At 46.6% G+C, this 25,927-nt stretch overlaps 6 protein-coding genes across 6 annotated transcripts; 4 read left to right on the forward strand and 2 right to left on the reverse strand.

The window, feature by feature from the left end:
• Nucleotides 1-2,987: 2,987 nt before the first annotated feature.
• Triagg1_2256 (uncharacterized protein) lies at nt 2,988-5,727 on the forward strand (the record flags this gene model as incomplete). The annotated part of the gene is made up of 7 exons (XM_062896417.1): nt 2,988-3,317; nt 3,382-4,059; nt 4,114-4,395; nt 4,475-4,738; nt 4,795-4,972; nt 5,032-5,321; nt 5,389-5,727. 7 exons carry the CDS (start codon nt 2,988-2,990, stop codon nt 5,725-5,727), a joined length of 2,361 nt encoding a protein of 786 aa, XP_062759112.1.
• An 872-nt stretch (nt 5,728-6,599) lies between these two features.
• Triagg1_2257 (uncharacterized protein) lies at nt 6,600-9,053 on the reverse strand (the record flags this gene model as incomplete). Its single annotated transcript, XM_062896418.1, has 4 exons — nt 6,600-8,390; nt 8,446-8,562; nt 8,608-8,720; nt 8,840-9,053. 4 exons carry the CDS (start codon nt 9,051-9,053, stop codon nt 6,600-6,602), a joined length of 2,235 nt encoding a protein of 744 aa, XP_062759113.1.
• Nucleotides 9,054-10,202: 1,149 nt separating this feature from the next.
• Nucleotides 10,203-12,639, forward strand: Triagg1_2258 (CAZyme family GH89; the record flags this gene model as incomplete). Its single annotated transcript, XM_062896419.1, has 3 exons — nt 10,203-10,468; nt 10,548-10,696; nt 10,766-12,639. The coding sequence occupies 3 exons, from the start codon at nt 10,203-10,205 to the stop codon at nt 12,637-12,639; spliced, it is 2,289 nt and encodes a 762-aa protein (XP_062759114.1).
• A 120-nt stretch (nt 12,640-12,759) lies between these two features.
• Nucleotides 12,760-13,647, reverse strand: Triagg1_2259 (uncharacterized protein; the record flags this gene model as incomplete). Its single annotated transcript, XM_062896421.1, has 1 exon — nt 12,760-13,647. The coding sequence occupies one exon, from the start codon at nt 13,645-13,647 to the stop codon at nt 12,760-12,762; it is 888 nt and encodes a 295-aa protein (XP_062759115.1).
• A 1,515-nt stretch (nt 13,648-15,162) lies between these two features.
• Triagg1_2260 (uncharacterized protein) lies at nt 15,163-16,251 on the forward strand (the record flags this gene model as incomplete). The annotated part of the gene is made up of 4 exons (XM_062896422.1): nt 15,163-15,422; nt 15,495-15,874; nt 15,948-16,080; nt 16,137-16,251. 4 exons carry the CDS (start codon nt 15,163-15,165, stop codon nt 16,249-16,251), a joined length of 888 nt encoding a protein of 295 aa, XP_062759116.1.
• A 4,086-nt stretch (nt 16,252-20,337) lies between these two features.
• Nucleotides 20,338-20,925, forward strand: Triagg1_2261 (uncharacterized protein; the record flags this gene model as incomplete). Its single annotated transcript, XM_062896423.1, has 1 exon — nt 20,338-20,925. The coding sequence occupies one exon, from the start codon at nt 20,338-20,340 to the stop codon at nt 20,923-20,925; it is 588 nt and encodes a 195-aa protein (XP_062759117.1).
• Between the last annotated feature and the right edge of the window lie 5,002 nt (nt 20,926-25,927).

A 25,927-nucleotide genomic window follows, 5' to 3' on the forward strand; every position in this document is an offset into this window, starting at 1 on the left:
AAATTCTAGCAGCATCTGAAGTATTAATCGCAGCTATCCTTCAAGCATGGCAGACGATCAGAGATAAGCGTGGATATTTGTACTGAGATGGGTCGGGTTGCTACATCGGGTATTTGATACGAATCATGTAGCAGCAGTTGCTGAAAATGGAGCAAAGAGCAAGGATTGTAATGGACAGGATGCACGGAGTACTGCAAATGTATTTTACTAAAGAACCCATACCCAATGGGGCTTTAAGCAATATGCATGCGGGTATCCATGGGGGCCAGAATATCTTGGCTTTTGACCTAAAGCTCACTAATCGTTCTTGGCTAAAGCACAGATACGAGAAAAATCAATCCACCAATGCGATACGTTGCTGCCAACTCTTGGCCTTGGGTTGGAGGCGACAAGAGCGTCTTATATCAAGAATGAGAGGGTTTTGCACACTTCTTCAACACTTCTTCGCAATGGCCGATGGATTAATGGCTAATGAGATTCTTTGCACAAATTAAAATGATAAGATATAAAGAACTGATTGAACAAGCGTCCAGGCGGCTGCCCCGGGGAGCCACATACAGGAAAGTGGATGGGCGAACAAAATGAGAATGCATTCCCACCCTAGAGGAATCAAGATGCAAGATAGATGAATCGTTGGCATGCGGTGAATCGTATTGATTACCCATGTGCAGCTTGTACCATACTTGTACTATATAATGCACCGGTGATATTCATATTCCATCAACAATTGACTCTTAGCCCTGCAGAGTTCAGCTGATGTCTATGTTTTTCAAATGCCAGCGTGAGATGATCCCCCACGAATGCTTCATACTCGGTATGATGAGTACCAAGCATTTTACAAATTTTCAAAGGCGCGTGATTTACAGGGCTTTTGCTGCTATCGAAATACTAAACTCGTACGAAGTACAGCCAACGGAGACAGTAGTACCACTAGCCATCCCCATTCCCCGAACACTGCATGGCACTGACTGACAACTGCAATATTCCAGTGGCAAAGGGGCAAACGTGGTAGCAAGTTGTTTGGAATAGCTGAAAAGTGTAACCGTTAGCCCTCTTGCCCTCGTATTGTGGGAGTTGGGAGGGCATGCCGTGAATCATTTTGCCTCAGTCGCTTCGAGGCAAAGGTCAGCGCCAGGGGTGGCATGCCAAGGAATGGCATGATGAGCCAAGAAATTGTGAACGGCAATATTGCCACGGCTGGTACTCGGTCGCCTCCATAGACGTTGCCTGGGCGAAGATTGGTGGAGAAAGTCTAGGAAAAGCAGATTCCATTGCAAAATGTCCATAGATTGATTCTGTTCCCATACTAGCAAAGATTTATAGCTTTCCGACATGAACCTCTCATTCTAGATATAATGGTTCAACAACCTTTGGATATCGGTTGCCTTTGGATGCCAGCGTCCGAGCACGATGCATTGTTGGGTGGAGTTGTCAGTGTAGAGCACATCTTTGCTGTTGACCACTGTTAGCTTGCACTCCTCACCCTACCTATCACGTAAGGTATAAATAAGTAGCCGCTTGATGGAAATTTTCATAGGTACATGGCGTAATCTTCCGAGCCTGAGCTTAATTGATGGGTAACACCATTCTTAGCGATGCTTTGGTTGTTGGTGCAACCTCACAGGATTTCGACCGGGTTTCCTGTTCAGCGTCATGATCCACAACGACCAACATGCATCGTGCCTAAGCCAATTTGAATGCAAATCTGCCGAATCGTACGGGCATGCGGCAATAATTGGGACCAGTGTGCTTATCCTGGGAATCTAGCACATGGTTGCCCTTGCCGCGGTCGTACGCTGAAGGATGGGACCTTTTGATAGCCTCGGATGCTTGAATACCAAAAGTCCTCCGCGGCCCGATAAGACCAATAGACGAACAGTGTTGAGTCTTGGTACCTGTGGATGCTACTACCCGCGTCAGATGCTGGGGGACGAGAAACCTGTCCAACATGCTGGCCACTGACCTTGCAACATCCGTATTCTCCTGATCGTGGCAAGGTGGCAAGGGTGACCCCCAAACCAGTGTGGCAATTGCGGAGAGATGTAACCCAAGTTAGATGTGCTGCATTGTTAGCTTTGACCAGTCAGCCTCTCACGTACAAAGACAAGATCTGGGGTGTCACTGGAAAACTCCTCAAGAGAAAACAAAGCTCGGATGCCCGGTCCAGCGTATATGCCGTAGCGGTCAGGGAATAATCCAAGTACTAGAGGGAATGAGATGTTACTGTTCACGTTGAAGAATCAACTTCCTCGGAAGTCATTAAGGCATGCTCGTATCTGTCCTACCTAACTGAGTCAGCCTGACATGTGAGGTAAAGTGCGAGACTCTCAAAGGGCCCTTACATGAAGGCAATATTCCCTCCGCAAACGCCGCTTTAGCGGCTCACCTGATGGTGCAACGAAAAGGTCCCGGGATACACTACTGGATTGGTTCTGCTCCCCTCTGCCCAACGGCACAACTGCAATCAGATGATGCGCGAATATGTCCGTTGGATGTCTTGAATTCCCCGGCCGCGCAATGTACACGGAAACTCGATCACTCTGAGGTTTGCCGTCACATTGCGTTATCTAAGTGTCCCAGAACGTGGTCCAACAGACTTACATAACCTTATCTACCAAACTAGCCCCGGGACCTTTCAAGCGTCTAACACGATTGCTAGCCAGATGCGGAAAGTCCGTGCCATTTTGGTGTTTGTCTTCAAAAGTACCTGCCCAAACATGGGTAGTGTTGCTTGGGAAGCATTCTGGAGCACTTAGCCTGTTGATGGCACAAATTCTCACCCGCATTACACCACCGGCCTGGACCCCATAGCAATCCGAAAACATGGAACCAGGGCTCCATGATACCTTGATATCACATATCGTGGTTGGCATGGCGGGGATGGAAAGTGATATAGAGCCGGGCGTTGCCAACGTCTCGAGCCTGGTTTTGGCGCGGCGTTTTGTCTTGACCTCTCAGGTGATTGCTCTCCCAAGCTCTGTGCCATCATGACGGCCTCGATAGCAGACGACACCGTTGTTGTGGAGGGCAGGACCCCTGCCCACGAAATCAGTGATGAGAAGGTCGCTGTTGGCGAGGTGTACTCGGAGAAGAAGGGTGCCTTGGACCCTGAGATCACCGTTGCTCCCCCCTTGGACAGCGACGACTACGATGAGAAGGACAATGCCAGTGATGATGTTATCATTGTTACTGGTGCCGACGCATCGGCTCATCTGATTCCTTTGCGAGATGATGGCGAGCCCGCCTTGACGTTTCGAAGCATGTTCCTGGCTACATGTCTGTCGGCCTTCCAAGCTGTCATGAGTCAAATCTACCAGGTTCGTGCTGTTTTATTTCAAATTCCAACGGCAAGCCAAACACCAGCTGACCTTGGAAACCCAGTTCAAACCAACCGCGGCAACAATCTCGGGAACTTTCATCGTCCTCATCGCGTACTTCGTCGGCAATGCTTGGGCTATGTTCCTCCCTCGTGGTGACAAGCTAAAGGCCAAATGGACAGCCAAGGGCGGTCAGGGAAAACCTCCTTTGTGGATCACCATCGCTACCTTCATCAACCCTGGGCCGTGGAATCTTAAGGAGCACGCTGTGTGTGCCATCACAGCTACCTCTGCCTCCAACGCTGCTGCCAGTATCACCGTCTTCACCGCCCAGGACCTCTTCTACAACCTGCCTTTGAGCGCCTCCACCGTCGTCTTGAGCACCATCTCCATTGGACTCTTCGGCTATGGTATCTGCGGTGTGTTGCGTCCGATTGCCGTATGGCACGTCGAAGCAGTCTACTGGAGCACTCTGCCCACGGTCAAAACCCTGCAAGGACTTCATTGGCAAAACCTCAAGGGCTCCAAGCCTCTCCGATTCTTCTGGTACAGCTTTGTGGCCATGTTCATTTACGAGTTCTTCCCTGCATACATTTTCCCGTTCCTGAACTCCATTTCTATCCCCTGCTTGGCCGCCATGCACGCTACAGGATCAAAAGCTGCCATCCTCACCAACCTGTTCGGTGGTGCTACCAACAACGAAGGATTGGGACTCTTTAGCTTCTCGTTCGACTGGCAATACGTAAGGCAATCATGTTTTTGAAAGCAACTGTATACCTGAGCTGACATTCGCTAGATTACTTCTTTCAACACCTCTCTTCCTCTTACACTGCAAGCCCATGCTGCTGCTGGATTCATTGTTTGCTACGCAGTGCTGCTCGCCATCTATTATACTAATTCGTGGAGCGCTAAATCCCAGCCATTTATGTCGACGCAGCTTCGATCCGAAAACGGTACCAAATACCCTGTTTCAGAGGTGTTTGTTGGCGGTGTGCTCGATGAGAGTGCTTTGCAGAAGTACGGTATTCCTAAGCTGACTGGCAGCTTCGCATATGCCATGTTCATGGCTAACGCTGCTGTACGTATCCCTCTTCTATGATACTTCATTGCATCATCATCCTGCATCTCTTCCACGACTTCGACTAAAGCTTGTATAGATTGGTGCCTTGGTTGCTCATTGCTTCCTGTTTTGGGGTGGAGATGTTAAGAAGGCGTACAAAAGTTCGAGGGAAGGTCGATATGATGACCGACATCACGCACATATGGCTGAGCACTACAAAGAGGCACCGTGGTGGTGGTACATTGCTGTCCTCGTTTTCAGCTTTGTTCTCGGTCTCGTTGTCGTTATCAAGGAGAACATCACCCTTCCTGCTTGGGCGTACGTTGTCGCCCTCCTTCTCGGCATCTTTATCGCACCCTTGGTAAGTATCTCCATCCTGGCGCTTTCAAATGATGCGGTGTCTAACCTTGATAACAGAGTACCATTCTATACTCTCGCTACGGTAACGGTATTGCCACCAACAACTTGTCCAAGATGTTGGCTGGTTTGATGCTTCCTGGTCGCCCTATCGGCAACATGTACTTTGCTGCTTGGTCTCACAACGTTATTAACAACTGTGTCACCCTGTGCAATGACCTGAAGATGGGCGAATATCGTATGTTACAAGCCCCAACAGAACATTAAACAAGAGAAATCACTGACTTGTTCCTGCAGTCAAAATCCCTCCCCGTGTCATGTTCCTCACTCAAATCTACGGTACCATTCTTGGTGGTTTCGTCAACTATGGTGTCATGATTTCCATTGTCAACAGCAACCGCGAACTTCTCATTGACAGCAACGGTAACGCTTCATGGAGTGGCGCAACTATCCAGTCATTCAACACCAACGCTACATCATGGGCCCTTGCCAAGTATCTCTACAAGACTGGCGCAGAGTACGAGATGGTACCCATCGGGTTGGCTATTGGTGCTGGAGTCGTTGCTCTTCATCGCATCTTCGTTTACGTGAGTACATACTCTTTATATTGTCCCCCCTCTTGTTCTTACAAGACACTAACCGCAGTCTCGATAGTTCGTTCCCAAAATTCGAAACTTCGATGTCAACGATATCAACTTGCCCCAGTTCATCCAATACGCTGGCTACATCCCATACAACCAGTCTCAAACCTGCGTTATCTGGAGCCAGCTTGCTGCTGGATTCTTCACGCAGTTTTATCTCCGAAACTACCGCCCTCGCATTTTTAAGGATTATTCGTACTTGGTCACTGGTGCCTTTGATGGTGCTAGTCTCACAGTGCTTTTTATCCTTTCCTTTGCAGTCTTTGGGGCTGGTGGCCCTGCGGTTCCCTTCCCTTCATGGTGGGGTAACCATGTTGATGGCTTCTATGATTTCTGCCCTGTGGCCGAGTAGAGCACAACAATCGTGGACACACTTAACCTCATCCATAATGGATTTGCTATCGATGCTCCAAAGGTTGAAAACTTTGATCTTTTTGACTTGAGCTATCTCTCCACCACTTTTCTGGAAGGACGTGGCTCACGGATAAAACACCTTCACTAGCTAGATACGCATATGGGCTATGGTCTGTGATATCCGCCTGTGACTTGGAGCTCGAGTAGCGGTAAAATTTATGAATAATTAATGAAACAAAGTTTATACCCCTGATCAATGTCCATTCTGCTGTCATGTGTATTGAAGCATTATCCCGAAGCATTATTGCCAGCACATTCATTGGTCACATACGTAGGGACCTAATTGTATAAGGTAATTTAGCTCTAACACTACGCTGGTTGTAAATAAAAAAAGGTACTAATCTCAATGGATTTTCATTATTGCATCTTCATGGAATTATATGCTTAATCTGTCTTAACTCGATGGATTACCCGGGGCTCGTTCCGCTGTCACTGAAACGATACCCGGCCCGGGTGGCGGTTGGGGTTCAGCTTATACGATCTCCACACGACGACAAAGATCCCTCCACAGCGCGCATCACGCCATAGCGGCTACCGTTCAATAGTTGGCCATAAGTACCTAGAGACGGGAAAGAGAATGCGATCGTGATATTAAAAAATATTGTCATCTCGGGTGTGCCGTGTACATGCCAAATGAGTGTCACCAGTTTACCGAGGCATTCTGGAGCGCCAACGTTGTAACTAAATAATTCGGGGCAAAGGAAATATCGCTGATGGCTAAAAGCTCACCAACTTTTTCATCTTGTTTGTAATCACTAATGGTACAAAGTAACAGCTCGAATGACTCGTAAAAGACCGTTGGCACTATGCTCAATGCTCACAGAAGTTCCAATTCGCTGTATGGAGCTGCTCTTCCGTACTGTCCTGTTTCATTGATCTCTCATCCATTAGATCAAGGCGAATGCTTTTCGCTTCCTCCAAGTCGAAAGGCAGCCCAGCTGAATCATCAAGGATGAGTTGCGTCAACTCGTTGGGTAGTCGTGCGGCCAGAGCCTCTTCGACGCCGGTTTCCTGAGCCCACCAGTGACGCTGTTGAGGTGGCACATTGGCTGTGGAAATGACGGGAACCGCTGGATCAACTAGAAAAAGCGCAAGGATTTTGCGATGGCCTGGTCGCGTCGGGTCCTTGAGACGGAACGGTGATACACGATGTTGAAGGAGGTTTGGAAAGAAAACGGCACGAGTATCGGCGTCTCCAGTGGAGGGACTGTTTGTAGTCAAAACACCTCCAACATACTGCAACGTGTCACGGTTAGTGTTTGGGATGGCGAATGTTCTTTCGATCGGAAAATGCTGGCTTTGCTCATAATTGAGGTTGACAACCAATTCTTCGCGATCAGCTGGAGTGCGGAAATCCAAATGGCAGTCGGTAATGTTTTCCGAGTCGTAATAAAAAAGCGCAGTGGCGCATATACGCTCATTCAACATTCCCTCAGTATGCCATGATCCGCCTTCGAATTCGGTAGGATCATTGTCCACGTATACGCTACGATAGTCGGAGAGGTCCAGAGACAAAGGCCGACCCTCACTGGATGAGGTCTCAGAATCAGATGGAGAAGCCTCTGAAGAACCGGGCTTATAGGAAGATCCTTCCAGGTCTGGATCATTCCCACTATCATTGGCAGCGGAGGTATACCAGTCGGCAAGCTCTTTAGATGCTTCAAATTTGAAATCTGGGTCCTCTGGTGTAAGGTGGACATTGGCAAGCTTGACGATGACTTGAATACGAGATGTGCCATTGAAGAAGCCGCTCGATTTGACATCCGCTGGTTTCAGTCGAAAATAGTCATCGCTGGTAGGAACTGGTTCCGGCAAATCCAACTTGTGAGTCTCGACTAGCCACGCCATGTCACGCTTGAATCGTTCAGAAGTACGATACTCTTCTGTGCAAGGCTCCATTTGATCCCGCGGCGGCTCGTCCTCGTCAATTGGCCGGTTCCACGGATAGCACGTATAAATTTGACCGCAAATTTCGCTAGTTGTGCATTCCGATCTAGCTTCTCTTGTTTTCAGGCGTTGAATCTCAAACTCTTTTGGCCAGCGGTAGATGACATCCCAAGCTGGAAGAGATTTCTCGATGAAGCGTTCGATGATGGGGTATAAGTTCGCGTGCTCCACTGGGTGTAAGTTGTTTATGTAGCTGTCGATCCTCGCAGTCTGACCATCTAGCACAACGTCACATGGAAGCCACTGATACTTATATGAGAGCGAAGGGACGGGGATCTCTAAGGGGCTTGACCAATCGCTCCCCGGGCCAGCAATCTCTATTGGCTTTGGTGCTGGAAGAACTGTGCCAACACCACAGTGGCTCAATGCGTTCTCAAGATTGATCCGCTTCTCGAGCAACACGGGAGTGCGGCCGTATATGAATGGCCATAGAGATGGGTGAACAAGATCGAGCACTTTATGGGTACTCCCCGGATGCCAGTCTTTTTCCTCCTCTGGGACGTCTTCAAGTACCGCAGCTGCTGTGCGGAGGGCATTTCGCAAGCCTTCAGGGACAAGGCTGTCAGACTTTATGACACAAGACGAGTAGTCGAAGATGAGAATGAGCCCTGTCTTCTTGAACAAATCCGCCTTGTTGCGCAGCTCATCAATACACTGGCATTTGCTAATCAATTAGGTGGCCTTTGACGGGAATCAGATACAGACTTACTGCATCTGCCATAGCAGGTGTAAAGTCCGCGTATGTGCGGTATTCTTCCCAGTTCATTTGTAAAGCCTCTTGCTTCCACTTATTGGCGATATCGGGATTGAATACTTTTTCCCACCACTGAGGTTTGTTTGTCACCTCTTCTATGAATTTGAGCATACATACTTCGCGTATGAGAAGTGTCGCGGCTTTCCAGTCGTAGTTGTGAACTCCAATTAGAACTGGGAAACGCTCCTCTTCGGGCGGCATATGCCCCAGCGGGAGACCAAAACCAGGAACTTTGAGATATGACAATGCCTACAGTCATTGATATGGCCTGATTGTTAGCTACAGATCTTGGTTATTGTGCAGGGAGAATAGCATAACGGTAGGGCAATGGATGAAAACACCTTATTACGTTCGTCAACAGCCTTATTGGCATCTTCAATGGCTTCGTCAATGAGCGGGTCAAGAATCACGCTGAGGGAGGCTTCGGACACATTATCGGTTTGTTGAGAGGTCTGAAACCATCTTTGAGCGTCCCAAACACGGGGTTTGCAGTCTTTGGACTGGACCCAGTCTTTGAAAGCCTTGATCTGTTGATCCGTGAGCACAAACTCAGGAGATTCCATGCTTGCAACTGATCGGGATATGTTCCTGGAGCGTTGTTAGGCACTGCGTGTCCGCCTAGGAAAATATCTCAAGTAGCGAAGAGTGTAAGGGCGTGAATAGACACCAGACTAAGCCGCTTCTGCCTAGTTAATTCCCATGAATACGTGCAATTACCGACTCCTAGTTATTCTTTTGTCGTATCTCAGTATGCAAACCAAATGTCTTCTCCGGCATTCTCCCTCGGCCGTATGGCTCGGCCTTCCATTTGCTCTTTGTACTTAACAGAGCGGCTCTTGCATTCACATTTTCGTGACGCTGTGCGGAAATTACCCCGCAATGTCCGGAGCATTCACAGGTGGGTTTTAATAGATCTCAACTCTACACATGGTGGGGGTTTGGCATCTTAGAAAACTCAAGGTCCTCGCCGTATGCAATAGAAGGCCAAGACTTCAATGTCCTCAATGCTCCAGAAACCTCCAACTCGCGAGTCTTGAAGCTATCCCATGCAAGAAATAGTTACAGAAAGCGCTTGAGGTCTTACTGTTGAATAACACAACACGGTCGACAATTTGCCTGAAAGAACTGATACATCTGAGCTAAAAGCTGGATGCAAGAACCCCAAGAGGCCCTCGCTCCAGATAAAGCTTTCTACTGCGAATAATGATAAGGAGATCGTTTTGAACCAGGAAATAAGTTGCAATTTCTAAATTGCCCATAAGAAGATAGCTTAACCAAACACGAGGATTGCACACGTTGGTCAATCTGTTCACCGCTGTTACAGAGCCGTTATCCCCTTCTTGTTGCCGGCAGGGATGGTACCGGGATGCTTGGTTTCACGGGCATGCATCGGATACTCGGCGCAGCTATCAAGTGGATAATGGCGAGACAATTCTCACTGCCCCATGATTCACCGCGTTGATCGACAAGGGAACGTTGATTTAGGATTCGAGAAATGCAACCACACTCCTCCTTTGTTTAACTTCTTTAAGCAAATCCCTTCGCGTCTACATCTTACACTTGCACAAGGCATGAAGCTATGAGCACGAAAATAAATACAACTATTTAACCCAGCACCGGTCCCTACGCAAGGTCAATCGATCGACCGACTCACGTCTGTTTAAGTTGGCCGGGCGTGGCATGAACTGGTAGATCCAAGCCAGAAGAGAGTCATGCATTTATTCTGCATCATTACGGCCGTAGGTCTACTTTCCCCATTGGTGGGAGCATTCAATGCTTCAAAGCCCAGTGCCTCAACTACAGACCGAATTGCTGGTATAAAAGCCCTCGTGAAGCGACGACTACCGCAACATGAAGACTCTTTCATCTTTTCTTTATCCAACGACACAGCGTCGGCAGCAGATAGTTACACTGTTGTGAGCACCGCCGATGGTAAGATCCATGTGCAGGGAACATCGCTCAGTTCTATCGTATATGGGTAAGGCCGGATTTACCTACCATGAGCGGCTATAATTGATCTCCTAGGCATTTGGGAAACATCTAATATATGACAATAGCCTTCATTCTTACCTCTCAGACGTTGTTCACGTCGATATTTGGTGGCATGCCGGTAGCCAACTCCAAGATGCACCCGCGAGTCTGCCGAGATTATCATCACCATTGAATGGACAAAGTATTGTTCCATACCGCTATGAGCTGAACACAGGTACGTATGGGGATGGAAATGCACTTCAATCTTCAAAATTTGAGCACAAAGGGTGACACTTTAATTTAGTTACCACTTCGTATACCGCCCCATTTTGGACTTGGGAAGATTGGGAATTGCAATTGGACTGGATGGCTCTTCGTGGCATCAACCTGGCTCCAGCCTGGATTGGAATCGAGAACTTCTTCATTGAAGTATTTCGAGAAGTCGGCTTCACGGATGATGATATTTCAGATTTCTTCACTGGTCCTGCATTCCTCGCCTGGAACCACTTTGGCAACTTACAAGGATCGTGGTCTTCTAATCTACCGTTTGAATGGGTTGACAACCAGTTCGCTCTTCAGAAAAAAATAATAAGACGCATGGTGGCGCTGGGCATTACGCCTATTCTGCCCGCATTTCCTGGCTTCGTCCCTCGGGCGGTGTCTCGTGTATTACCTGATGCTCAGATACTTCGTAGCATTCAGTGGGTGAACTTTCCCGAAAAGTATACCGAAGACATATTGCTTAATCCTGTCGATCCTCTATTTGCGCAAATGCAACTGAGTTTTATTGCGAAGCAGCAGCAGGCGTATGGAAACGTCACGCACTTCTATACACTCGACCAGTTTAATGAGATGACACCTCCTTCGGAAGACCTAGATTACCTGAGAAATGCGAGCTCAAACACATGGAAGGCACTCAAAGCGGCAGACCCCGACGCCATCTGGGTGTTTCAGGCGTGGCTATTCGCGCAAAACACCACTTTCTGGACAAACGACCGCATTGAAGGATACCTTGGCGGCGTCACTATCGACAGCGACATGCTGATTTTGGACATTTGGTCAGAATCAATGCCCCAATGGCAACGTGCTCAATCCTATTACGGCAAACCTTGGATCTGGTGCGAACTGCAAAACTACGGCGCCACCATAAATTTGTATGGCCAGATCCAGAATGTCACCAAGAGCCCGATTCTGGCACTGCAAGAGTCACAATCGCTAGTTGGATTTGGCCTGTCGATGGAGGGCCAGCAGAGTAACGAAATTGTCTATGACCTTTTACTCTCTCAAGCTTGGAGGAGCAATCCTATCGACACCAACGCCTATTTCAAGAGTTGGGCTGCTGCACGATATTCGAGTAGTAAGCGACCTGCAAGTATTTACGCTGCATGGGAGACGGTCCGCACCACTGTTTATGATAACACCAATCTCACTATGATGCCATCTGTACCAAAGTCAATCATTGAACTCATCCCCAGGACGACTGACATGGCTAATATTGTTGGAATTCTGGGAACCAAACTGACATATGACCCCGCTACCATGGTAAGCGCGTGGAAGCAGCTCTACCAGGCTGGCTTACAGGATGCATCACTCTTCAACAATCCGGCATATCAATACGACATCGTCGACTGGACACGTCAAGTTTTATCTAACGCATTTATACCCATATACGAGAAGCTTCTACAGATCTATTACATGCCTAACCAGACAGCCGAAAACCGAGCCACAGAATTAAGGACACAAGGAGAGCAGCTTACTCGCCTACTACTTTCCCTCGATCTTGTTCTTTCGTCGAATAAGAATTTCCGTCTTTCAACTTGGCTCTCAGCAGCTCGTGCATCAGCCCCGAATGCATCATATGCTGACTTCTTCGAGTATGAAGCTCGCAATCAAATCACTGTCTGGGGCCCTTCAGGACAACTCGTCGACTATGCGTCAAAGGCATGGTCTGGGCTTATGAAGACATATCACTTGAAGAGATGGGAAATGTTTGTCGATTATTTGATTGCCACAGAACCAGCAAATTATAACCAAACGGAATTCCAGGACGGCCTCTTGGTTTGGGAGCTATCATGGGCGAATAACACCGGTGTCCAACCGGAAGGGTCAGACGAAGAGTCAGATGTAGGAGACAATATCAGGAGAACGGTACAACAATGGAGCGAGATATTTGCGTAAATAAACGTATATAAGCTCTGCTTTACAATAAGAGACCATAATGAAGAATTAGTGTAGCACATGCTGAATATGCATGGCATGGTTCATTTCTGACAGTGCGTACATATATCTCTTTAGTCACTAAAGCTTGGTTACAGTTTTCTCAGCTCTCTTCTTTGCTGACCATGCATTCCGACATGATACTGTCAGCGCCTGCGGATTGATGCGAGTCGGATACTTCTCGGACATTCTTTGGAACAGCTCAGTTGCATCCTTGGTCTGCAAAAGCATCTTCTCAAATGTCTCGATATACTCGATTGTGGCCTGGACGTTATCGCTTCCATCAACGGCTCCATCTCTCTTATGCCCTGCAATTACTGTATGCGGGTTCAGTTTTGCAATCTTCTCAAGGCACGCAAGCCAACTGCGGCGTCTTTCAGGCGTAGCTGCTTCCCCCAAGAACGGATGCACATCGTTGTAGACAATGTCGCCAGCGACAATTAAATTGAGATCAGGAATGTGTAAGAAAGTGGTGTCAGTTGTATCCGAGTCGCCAGCTTCATGTACCTGCAAAACATGGCCTTCGAGCGATAACGCATTACTATCTCCAAGCTCTTCGGGTAGCACAGAGTCGTGGTCAATCTGATCGGGGAAGAGATTTCCCCACGCACGTTGGAAATATTTTGGCTCAAGCTCTTTCTTCATTCGAGCGATTACACGCGGTGTGGCCAACGTTTGAAAGCCAGGAAAGCGTTTGCGGAGAATTTTCAGGCCAAAAAAGTGGTCACCGTGTCCGTGAGTAATGTAGACAGTTGTGAGTCGTTTCCCAGGGATGGTCGATGCAATCCAATCGGCCAAATCATTTGCCTGCTGAACTGTCCAAAGGGCATCGACAAGAATTGCTTCACGTTCTCCCGAGATCAACGTGGCAGTCGTAGGAGACCAATGTGACTGTTGACCCGGTTTTCCTCCAGGAATAACGAAAGGGATAGACGGGGCTGTGAAAACATCTGCTCGTAAGGGAGACATTGCTATTCTTGTAGTTGTCGTCTGTAGAAAGATGTATGTGAACCACAGCGAGATTGCAATAATAGGGGAAACATAAAAAGACAAACTTGATAAAGAGAAAACTACAAAGTCGATACAATTCGTGTCATGCCATGCACTTATTTGTATGGGAATATCTCTCGGCATCTGGTAAGTAAGCGGTCCCACAACACATAGCTCCCTCGGGTATCCTGCAATTTGTTTACTAATCTTTCAACGAGGGCATCGAGTTTGAAGCTGGAACGCCCAGTGAATCTTTGAGTGCTTGTGATTAGATAATCGCTGCTCATCACTTCATAGTACTTGCAATACGAGAAAGCCCGCAGACGGCATGAACCGAATTGCCGGCAGATTAAGCAAATGAGCAACCTCTAAACATTCCGTTTCCATGGAGAAAGTAGACGTTCGCAATGGTGCTATCGCTCTTGGACAGTTTAACTGCAGCATCTGATATTAAGTTAAGTAGGTCGTCCCAAAGTAGAAAGCCTGTCTGGGTGCTTTAATTTGGTATATACAAATTACTTCTCAATCCATTACCGCTTTATACACCTTATCGATACTTTTATATTTGTCGGGTGAAGTCGATTGCGTATTACATAAAAAGACAAAGAGTGCATAGAATCCTTGACATATCTAAAGAGTGCTCTTGCCTAAAGACAATATACACTTAGCTTTACCACAGATTGTTAAATTTAAGTTGATTGGGACAGAGGGCAAGAGACGATGTTTGACTATTCTTCTTTTCCCATGGTATGTATGCCTTACACCACTCGACAGCTAAAAATAGGCAATGTTGATACGTTGAACAAATACTAGGTCTAAACTCAAGAAACGAAAACCCAGCGTGAGCGAGAAGATATGGTTCATTTTCATTCCCATTCGTCACGAAAGACGTATATTTTCTAAAAGCAGACAACATTATTACATCCACCCCTGTTGGATTTGGCTGGTAACGGGATTCTAAACAAGCTTAAACTATGAAGCTAGTATCTTGTTAACGGTATGTGTTCATTTGTTACGAACAAGGCCGATTCACAGTGGATACATGTACTCTCTGACTGGAAACCTTGGCGCTCTCTTCGCTGGCAGCCCCCCCTCTTCTACTAATTACTTACTCACCATAATCGATCTCCAAACGCTATGGGGGTAAAACTTGCTTGTTCTGTCCCGGTTTTATGTAACGTTGCCTTTTCATAATGACTTCGACTGGCAGTGGCGTGGGCTAATTAGAACGCTATACGTAATTGGATAAACTATCCATTATAGCAGACATTGGCAGAAAGAGTAAGAAGTTGTGAGGCACTTTGCATGCGAGATCGGAAGCTTCTAGTGGACCCATCTCAAGTCTCGTTTTGGCGCACTCCACATTCTATATTCAGAGCATTAGAGCACACAAAAGCCCGACATTATGGCTCACCAGAATCTTTGCTGCTTGAATAATCATATCCCAACACCACCTTTTATATCATCAGTAACATTGCAAAACAGACAGCTGCCATGGCCGAAAGCATTCATAATGGCGTTTTCCGGCGTAATAACACAGTGCCTCCAGCAGATAATGGAGTCATGGCACTCTTCTCCCTCGCAGGCAAGACGGCGATAATCTCAGGTGCGGGGGGAGGAATTGGCCTGGCTGCAGCCAAAGCTTTCGCGGAAGCGGGTGCCAATGTGGCCATTTGGTACAACACGAATAGCGAGACTATCGAGAAGGCAGCTAGCATTGAGAAAGCCTTCAATGTCAAATGTAACGATGCCAAGTTTTATGCATACACGCTTCCCCTCGACATCAATCCCCGTCTTCCTTGACTGACCCAGAGCTGAATAGGTAGAGCATATAAAGTAGACGTCACATCATATGAGGAAGTGGAAACAGCGGTAGACACAATTGTCAAAGAATTTGGTGGACGTCTCGACGTATTCGTCGCTAACTCGGGTACTTCCTGGGGAGATGAGGCATTCATCGATGCGGACATCAGCAGATACCATAATCTCATGAAGATCAATGCTGATGGTGTCGTTTATTGCGCACGCGCTGCTGGAAAGCACTTTCGCCGCCAGAAAATAGAGGGTACAACAGCAGATGGATCAACATTAACCAATTTCTCAAGCGGCAGCTTCATTGCAACCGCCAGTATGTCAGGGCGTATTGTTAACATTCCTCGGCGCCAGGCGGCGTACAATGCCTCCAAAGCTCACGTTATTCATTTGTGTAAGTTTTGCCCACTCATCATTTTAGCCTTGAAATCCTGTTCTTCGCATTCTAAAACTTATATGGCCCACAGGCAAATCCCTCGCGATTGAATGGCTCGGGTTCGCTCGCGTTAACAGCGTCTCTCCTGGATATGTAAACACTGGCCTATCAGGGGCAGTAGCTGAGGAGACTATGAACTCTATCAAAGATAAAGTCCCAATGGGGTAAGTAAAAATGACGAATTACTCCAGAACCGGGGACTCATGCCTAACAATTTTAGGCGCTTTGCCGAGACGGTTGAGATGCAGGGCATCTATCTTTACTTAGCCTCTGATGCTTCCTCTTACGCAACTGGAGCTGATTTCATCGTTGACGGTGGTTATTCTGCTCCATAGTTGTTATATATAGTATAGAAGCAATGCCGTGGTGGAACTGTTATTAATATTCAGCAGCTTTGGCCGTCATCTACAAAACAGCATATTTAAAGTAATGTCATCACAAAATATCCCATCCATTGTCGATGCTATGACATGGCCCATCCTTCCAATGTTCACGATTCGGCTCTTTTATTAAATTGTAAAAATGGATTACCTTTGGATACATTATTGTTTTCGCCCATAGGCAAATGTTATGACTTTTTGGCCAGTGAGTCATGGGAGTGGTTCCCATCCAAACGGGCAAATATACGCGCCTACCGGGTACGTTCAAAGATGAAATTTGGCACAGCATCTACTATAGCATTAAACCGACTCTGTGACAACTATTCTATAATATAACCTACGAGTGACACATACTCATCATCATTGTACGTGTTTATATTAGTCGCGTTATAACACCACTCATCTTATTGTCGTCTGGAGGTACGTAAACTGGCTGCGATGGCGGGATATCTGCCGGTGGCTGAATAGGCTATCGGCCTTCGGGAATTCAAGTTCTCTTTCGTCATTTGCGCACAATGTGCTATGTAGATGGCAGAAGATATCTGAATTATACTCGGCGCGATATAACTATTCTAGATGTATTGTGCAAGATAACAGCCCTAATGCGTGCAAGAATTTGTTTTGTGTACTTCATGGTTCTGGAAGTAGTTCCTATTCGTTTGCAGAAATCATGAGCCCGACGCGCCCTAGCAGCCATTGTCTGTGAGTCATCAGCTCAGACTGGCTGCTTGCAATGATGCTTGAACGCCCGGAGTGGTCGGCGGAGATCCTTGATAATGAAAGACTGGATAAAATGGACAATGCCTAGGATAGATGGAAATGGAAAATTAGCTATGCATGATACTTTGCACAAATAGCGGAATCGGGTGTGGTTGGGCCACTGGGGGAAGTCGGAGGTCCGAAATTCTCAAAGGGCGCGGATGATTTCCGCGTCCAGAAATGGGCGCTTCATTCAAATTCCTCCATCCATCTCTTTCGCATCACCGCTACGTTTTCATATTCTTGGATTGTGATGCTCGGAAGGCCAACATATGCAATGGACTCTAAGGGGCATACCACTGAATGCTCCGTGGAGGTTCGTCAAGAGCCACCTTACCCTGACGAAAAGCCCAGCGACGCTCAGTCTTTTCCGGATGGGGGCATGCAAGCATGGCTTGTTGTTTTGGGAGCCTTTTTTGGCTTGTTTATCAGTTTTGGGTGGACAAACTGTATGTTTCATGCTATTAGTGCTACTATTCGTATGGCTAATCATTCTCCAAGGTGTCGGCGTGTTCCAAGCATACTATGAAACCCACCAACTGGCATCATTGTCACCAAGTACAGTGTCCTGGATCCCAGCATTGTCAATGTTCACAATATTCATTGCAGTATGTTGATATGCAATCTGATTTCCACTATTCCTTTTGACTTGCTCTGATGCTTATATGTGCCTAGGGACCTTTTGTGGGACAGTTATTTGACCATTTCGGCCCTAAAGTTCTCCTGCTCCTCGGCAGTGCCATCCATGTTTTTGGATTGATGATGGCATCCATCTCATCTCAATACTACCAGTTCATTCTGTCTCAATCTATTTGCAGTCCCATTGGCGCATCCATGGTTCTCTACCCTTCTTTCAGCTGTATTACAACATGGTTTCTGAAGAAACGTGCTCTAGCAATGGGAATCGCCGCCAGTGGATCCAGTATGGGCGGAGTTGTGATGCCCATTATGGTAAATCGACTTATAACCATTATTGGATTTGGTTGGACAATGCGGACATGCGCGTTTTTGATGCTGGGCCTCCTGATTATAACCAATTTGACAGTTCGGTCACGCCTACGTCCGCAGCCGAAGAACTTCGGAGTTGCATCCTTTTTTGCAACATTCAAAGATCCTCCCTTTCTCTTATTAGCTCTAGCCGGATTCTTCTACTCTATGGGTATGTTCATACCTATAACCTTCTTGGTTACATATGGTAGAAGTGTAGGGATGTCGCCAGAGCTTGCTGGGTATCTGGTTTCCATGTTCAATGGGGCAAGGTACGTGACTATACCTCTATTAATGCGCACCAATCAGTCAATATTGCAGTAAACTGACGCTGAATTGGTGATACACAGCGGTATTGGACGTATCCTCCCGGGATACATAGCTGATAAAGTGGGAAATTTTAACGTATCCCTTTTCGCCGCATGCCTATCCACAATTTTAGTCTTTGGTGTCTGGCTACCTGGACACTCTCATGCAACTACGATAGTCTTTGCGTCTCTATTTGGACTCAGTACCGGAACCTATACAGCTATGAGTCCTGCCCTGGTGGCCCAAATATCCGACATACGCGAAATCGGACTAAGATCAGGAGCAATGTACGCATTTATGTCTATAGCAGCTCTTACTGGAAGCCCAATTGGAGGGGCCCTCATTACCGCAGCAGCAGGAAGTTATTGGAAATTGCAAGTTTTCACTGGGGTCATGCTTGCCGTAGGAAGCGCCTTTTATGGAGCTTCAAAGCTCTATCTAGAAAAAGGTAAAGTGTGGACGAAGGTATAGTAATAGAATCTTTGTTCTGAGAATGCGCTGTTATTCACGTCCTTGTTTCTTTGGTATGTCTTTGGTCAATGACAAAGCTGCATGATCTTATTCTCTATTAAAATTTTGATAGAATATGACTGAATTTAGGGGGAAATGAGAATTGGTCTGCATGTCCCGGTGGAAAAGCGGTCATGATGAGACAGATGGCCACCGGCTTCCATATTTGCTAAGATGAGGAACATGCGTCCTCTGATCGATACTTAGGCAGCTGGCTTATACGTGCCTATATGTAAAATAATTAGAAATCAGTGTTGCACTGTGTTGGTGTGGGATAATTGTCACAGGGAAATTCTAATTCCGGTAGTTGCTGTGTTGGGGAAAACTTTAAACTCCGTTTCAAATACTCGTTTGCTTTTATTTTGTCACTACTGTAACATCTAAGGGCTTTTACTGCCTTTGCAAGGCTGAGTAATTCGGCAGCTAAATAATTGAATGTTCAACTGTATGAGTGATTTTCCATTTCATCTCTTCGCAGGTGAAAAAGGCGGATGCTGTAATGAGAAAGCAGGGTGGTAACTTCTATGTATATATGTATATCGCCAATTGTGAAGGCGTGAAAAACGAATATAAAAACTGAATATTCCGCAACATGGATGTAATTATTTTGACATGAATGATCTCTTTTACACGCACCACGTTACAATCACCATCTGTTCTATTACTACCCGAGTGATATCGCTTCGGCAATTCAATCTTAAAGACCTGTCATGGAGCAACACAGTGATGCTATGGTGGTTGGAGCAGGATTCAGCGGTATATACCAGTTACACAAGCTCCGCGAGCTTGGTCTCTCGGTAAAAGCCGTCGAGGCTGCTCCTGAAGTTGGAGGTACATGGTACTGGGACAGATATCCGGGTGCAACGAGCGATACGCATAGCGAAGTTTTTCGCTAGTTGGGATAAGGAGGACTTACTCACTTATCCTTGGAAAAGTCGATATTTGCCCCAGGCAGAAATAAAGGGTTACTTGAAGCACGTGGTTCAACGCCATGGTCTAGAGCAGTATATCCAATTGGACACTCGGATGGAGTCGGCGGACTTTCTCGAAAACAGCTGGCAAATACGGCTATCCACCGGTGTATATTTCGAGCAAGATATCTCATCACGGCTCTGGGCGCTTTATCGAAGACTTATTTCCCTCAGATTCCTGGCCTTGACACCTTTACCGGGGAAATGTATCATACGGGGCAAGCAGGTTCACCATTGCATCTTTTGTGGAACGTTATTCGGCATTGTGAGTGCTTCTAATTGTGATGTTTCAATGCAGCAACTGGCCAGATGTCCATGATTTCTCGAAGTAACGAGTTGGAGTCATCAGCAATGGTTCCACTGGCGTCCAGCTCATCATAACGCTTGCTGATCAAGCCAAGCAACTGGTTTCATTCCAACGACACCCGCAACACGTGGTTCCAAACGGTGACGGCCCAGTTACAACAGAAGATCAGAAACAAATCAATAAAAACTATGATGAAATATGGAAAACGTCAAGACAAACATCTCCGGACATGCTATTACAGCGTCGTCAATCCCGACTATGAGCGTCACCACCGAGGAGCGTGAGCGAGTATTTGAGCAAGTCTGGCAGACTGGCAATGGAATCAAGTTCCTTTTCGGTACTTTTGGAGATATTGCCATAGATGACGAAGCGAAGAAAGAGGCGGCAGACTTCATTCGCAGAAAGATTAAGCACAATGTCAAAGACCCCATCAAAGCCCGCACTTTAACTCCGCCTGGTGGATTCAACCGCCGCCCAGTCACAACCCATGGCTACTACGAGACTTTTAACAGAGAAAATGTTAACGTTGTGGATGTGTTAAGTACATCCATGGAAATTGTTCCAAATGGCATTCAGCTCTCGGACGGTACAGTGCACAATCTGGATGTCATTGTGTTTGCTACGGGCTTTGACGCTGTCGATGGCATGTACCATGAGATCTCGATAGTTGGACAGAACGGCCGGACGCTACAGGATCACTGGGCCGATAGAGTGAAAGCATACCTGGCCACTACGATGAATGGTTTCCAAATATGTTTGTGGTCAACGGACCTCAAGGCCCATTGACCAACGTACCGCCCCTCATTGAAACCCAGGTGAATTTCATCACAGGCCTCGTTGCTACTGCAGAAGCGCGCAAGGAAGAAATAGCAACTGAATTGCGAAACGAAGATAAGCAGCTAGGTCCAATCATCGAAGTTAGGCAAGAGGCTGAGGATGGATGGCTGACAAAAACTAATGAAATCGGCAAAATGACTGTGTTTGCTAAAGGAGGATCATGGCCACTGGGGCTAACGTCGATGTCAAGAAGCAGGCGTTTTTATACTACATGGGTGGGGTAGGCAATTATAACAAGGTTGTTCAGGCTGAGATAAACGCTGGGTATCCTGGTTGCAACCAATTCTACTGATATTACGGTCCGGAAGAACCGGTCAATTCCTAGGGGATGAGGCTAGGAATTCCAGTTGCTGTACAAGAATGGATCTGAACTTTCTCTAAATTAAGCTAGTATGTTTATCTTCATGTTATCTAGAGTTGCTGAAAACAACTTCAATAAAACCAGTGATGGAGTTATACATAGTTACAATCCGCTGACTGTGCTATAGGCTGAAAAACGTTATTTTGTTGGTTATTCCATTGCATAGGGGGTTGAGAGTCCGTTGCGGAATCTAGATGTGACCACATGCGACTCAACTCGTGTACATTGTCGTAAAATCTTATTTTGCTATTTATCGAGTTGTTATAGTCTGCCGAAAGTGTTGTATCACCAGTCGAGGCAGATGAGATATCTTCCGAAAACATTGTGGTATCGTTAGGTGTGTAGTGTGGGCTGTTCAGAGAAAGCATGTCATACGATGGGATTGGTGTCAGGTCGTGCACCTGATTCATAATACCTAGATTGATAGTAGAAGGAATGAGCGGAGACGCGATGCTACGGCTGCAGAGCCTGAAAAGAGCCTTATAGCTACATTATTGACCAGCTTCGCTGTAAGAGGCCAGGTCAAAGCCTCCGATGAGAACATACCGATTGCGAATGTCTTGCAGAGATCGATCAATGAGCTCATGCGTTTGTATCATCTTCCAATTGCTTCCGTGTACGCAATAAGCCTATAGGAGGCGCTGGTCTTCATCATAAGACCACTTCTGTCGTTTGATGTTGGGGTCTAAGTAGTTCTGCCATCTCGCTGCACATTCTGGGAAATTGTCTCGTTATTAACTGCCTGCAGGCCTCGCGTCTCAAGGTAAGGAATGCATACGATCCGCAGAACGCGTCTTTATATATCTTGACGCTTGAACCCATCTGCGTTTTGCATGAGTAGTATGTTCCATATTCCACAGGTGGCCTCGAGTTCGCGGTAGCCCCTCCCCGAGCTCCAAATTGCTCGAAAGCATCGCGCAACTGTGTATCTTCACCAGAGCTCCATTCGCCCTTCTTCATGCAGCCGTTGATTCTCACCCAGCGCTTTCGACAGACTTTGTTCGATCTACCGCTAATAGTCGCCGCGATAGAACTCCAGCCTCTCGGCTGTCCCAATAGTGCTGGAGGAACAGTAGTGTAAATACAACGAGAGCTTGAACAAATTCTCATCCAGACTCACTTACCCTGTGCCCTTTGCATATTAAGATTTCATCCTCGGCATTTGTCCAGCGTCCACATTGGTGTTGAGATCCTATCCGACTCATGGCTATGCGAAGTTTTATAGAATTGGTCAAGTGATTTGCTCGATATGTTCTCTTCATATTATAACTAGATACTATCTCATGTGACTTTTCAGACCTTCCTTGTTTAACATGCTACATCGCCCCATTCATGACCTGCCCTTCTTTCTCGGACTCCGAATCTCCGACATTGCTGGGTCAACAACCGTTGGGAGTGGCTATTTGGGAAGTGAGAATGCACCAACCATACTATGGGCTACCAGAGAGTAAATGAGGAAGTTTAGGAGATATCAGACCCACAGAGTGCGTACACGCCGGCAACTTCAAGTCTCCGGGGAACTCCAGGTTCTGGGTACGGGGTAATCTATTTGCCCGGGGACATCAGGTGGTCATAATCCCGATATGGGGCCGCAAAAGATGCAGAATACTAGTATCTCAAGCCGGGTGAACTATATGCGCATTGATGGCAGTGGACCAGGTGGTAGGACTTGTCAGCTATAACCCTGTTGTTGCGACGTGAGATCATAGGGGTTCGTTACTAAAAATATATACCTGGCATGTATGCATGTTGATTTGGTATGACCACATTCATAGCATTTTATCACTTACGCCTGATATAGATTGCGAGCGACGGCATTCCATTAGAGTACACATTCAACTAGACCATACAGGCATTGGCAATGTAGCAACTACACCCGTGATAGACGTGCATGATTCTTTTGGCTTTAAGTATACTGTAACGCTGATACAGAGAATTACCACATTATTCTTGCCATCTTTGTTGCACATGTTCTAGCTAAAACTCCATATACAATGTGTATCGGGCATGGTGCCGATGAAATCTACCGCTGGGGCTGCGAATCTGAGGTCAGCCAGTGCCTGGGCTAGCGCTGACGTTGCACAACAAGCCTACACCCAGAGCTGGATATTATAATCTTGTTTAGCCCTTCAATTGGAGTAATAGGAAATCCGTCCTGAATTAGTTGTATTTCAACTATATATTCTGTAAACTTCGGCCACCAATAAAGGTCCGATGCCTCACATAAGTCGAAGCATCGTGCACCCAGTGCAGTACATGGAGTTAGCGATCGGGCTTCTCTCTCTCTTTCAGCTGTCATTCCTAGTTTGAGCAATGGCAGCGAAGATGAACTTCCCATTTACCTCGCATACTAGATATCTTATAACAAAAGAGCTTTTCGACGGTACATCGGATCGTGGCTGTTGTGGTGTGATGCCAGACACTATCCCGGCTGTCATGAGACTTCATATATCCTATTAGAAGCGAAATATTAATGACTTTTTTGACTTACAGGCCGGCGCCGATGGAAGCTGGTAATTCTTTTGGATGAAGATGTTGAGATTGTGTCTAGCATACGTGTACATCTGCCTGGATTTGGAACAGACGTACTCAAGCGTTGACGGCTTATCAAGAGAATCGTTTCTGAAGTTGTTGTGTGTTGTGTTTAATAATTGTTAAGAAAGCTTCTTCTATTGTTGTCGTCGTGAAAATAGACGTGCGCCACTGACTCCAGACGTTCGAGTTGTGATGAGGTCTAAGATGCAGTAAACTGTCATGGCGGCTATCTCCTTAGCTTGATCCCGGCGGTCTAAGCGTGATATCTTGTCCCTCGAATCAGACGTCACAAACGACTCCATGCTGTCATAGTCGCTGGATGGAATGATTGCCCCAAACGTATTAAGGGTCCCACGTCTGACCAGAGGTCTAGTTACCATAATAAGCTCGAAGTGTAAGGCTCCTAAGTCTAGTCTCGGCTTGAAATATATAAATAAGTCGCCGACATCATGCTCAGCTTGGGTCGATATGGGCGAGTGAGTTGATAGCTTGTTCGGACACCAGCGAGTGCAAGAGCTTCATCAGCAGGCATTATACGGTATTTTCTAGCATAAACTCTTCATCAAAATGTCGAGACTTACTTCTAACGCACCGGCGATATATGTTCATGGCGTATGATCCCCGGACGCGGAGATACTACCCCAAAGAGGGATGACTGAGCGAGACTCTTGTTGGATAAGCTTAGCCATGACCTGAACTACTTCAGGTCTCACTGCAGGATAGCCTCGCAAGAGGGAGTTGCATCGACCAAGGATAGAGGGGCTAACCGACTGGTTTGGTAGTAAATGTTTTCGAAGGTCTTGTAGTGTTGCAGTACAGTCTTCTCTGCAGTCAGAAGATAAGAGAACGGCCGCATTATGACGCTGGATAAGACCCCCTTGGAGGTTGCCGACATCGTCAATTTGCGTATCTGCACTGCCACCCTAGTCAGTTTTGACGCCAGGGACATGTTATCACTTATCGAGGTAGGGCTTTAAGACTTTAAGACTGCAAGCCGTTCTCGAGCTGTTCTCCTAATAGGTGCATCATTATTAGAGATTATGGGCCTCTTATTTTGTCAATTATTGCAAAGGTAATGTTTAAATATACATATGTTACGGAAGTGCTTGGGGGGGTGTTTGCACGTTATTTTGGTGAGAGTGGACTATCTCAGTTTGGCGATTATTTCCTTGATATAGGTTTCTGGCACAATGGGTGATAACTTTTCAACATTCGCATGGTTATCTGCTTTTAAGGCCGAGCGATGAAAAGCGTTCCATCACTGATATTCTTTGAATATCCCAATCTAGAGAAATTTTCTTGGACATGTAAGAGTCGTTAGCGGGCCTTGACAATATTGACGAATTTGAAGAGTTACTGCTTAAGATGACGCTCAAATCGGACGATGCCAAAGAATGTAACAGAACTAAGCTCATCTACCAACTAAGAGATGTATACAATTTGAGGAAAGTCTCCGATTTGGACGCCTGCAGTGAGCCGAGATATTCAAGCTCGTCTGAGAAATGACATCAATGCCGAGCTGCCTGTTGACTACGACGTTGCTAATCTCAAACCTCTGCTATTAGTCTTGGCAGCTTATGTATCCGAAAGCTTGCGCATTCACTCCGTACTCGTACCCTTGAATCTTTTAGCTTATAAATCGACTCGCCCTAGCACCCACTCCGATTGGAGACGTTCCTATTCCCGTAGGAGTTAACATGGGTTGGAACGCCTGTGGAGTACACACGAATCCACAAGTCTGGGATCTGACGCGAAGGCATTTCATCCTGAGCGATGGGGACACGATGGAAAGCAGATTCACGAGCTATGGCGCACAGTACAGGTTGAAGGTGATTTTATCACTTTAATGCAAATAAGTATAAGTGCTTGGGGTCCGATTTCGTTGTCTCGCAAATCATGATTGAGATACCTAGTGAAAATGGTCAGACATTTTACGTGGACCAAGGATCCAGAGTACCAGTTCCAAACTACAACTGCAGGATTCTATAAGTCGATGGCAACCAGCCCTATCAATGGCTTTCCTAATATCCAAAGGGGGGGGGGGGGGGGGGGGGG

Source organism: Trichoderma aggressivum (genome assembly GCF_033847375.1).
Source record: "Trichoderma aggressivum f. europaeum strain CBS 100526 chromosome Unknown scaffold_005, whole genome shotgun sequence".
Lineage (NCBI taxonomy): Eukaryota > Fungi > Ascomycota > Sordariomycetes > Hypocreales > Hypocreaceae > Trichoderma > Trichoderma aggressivum.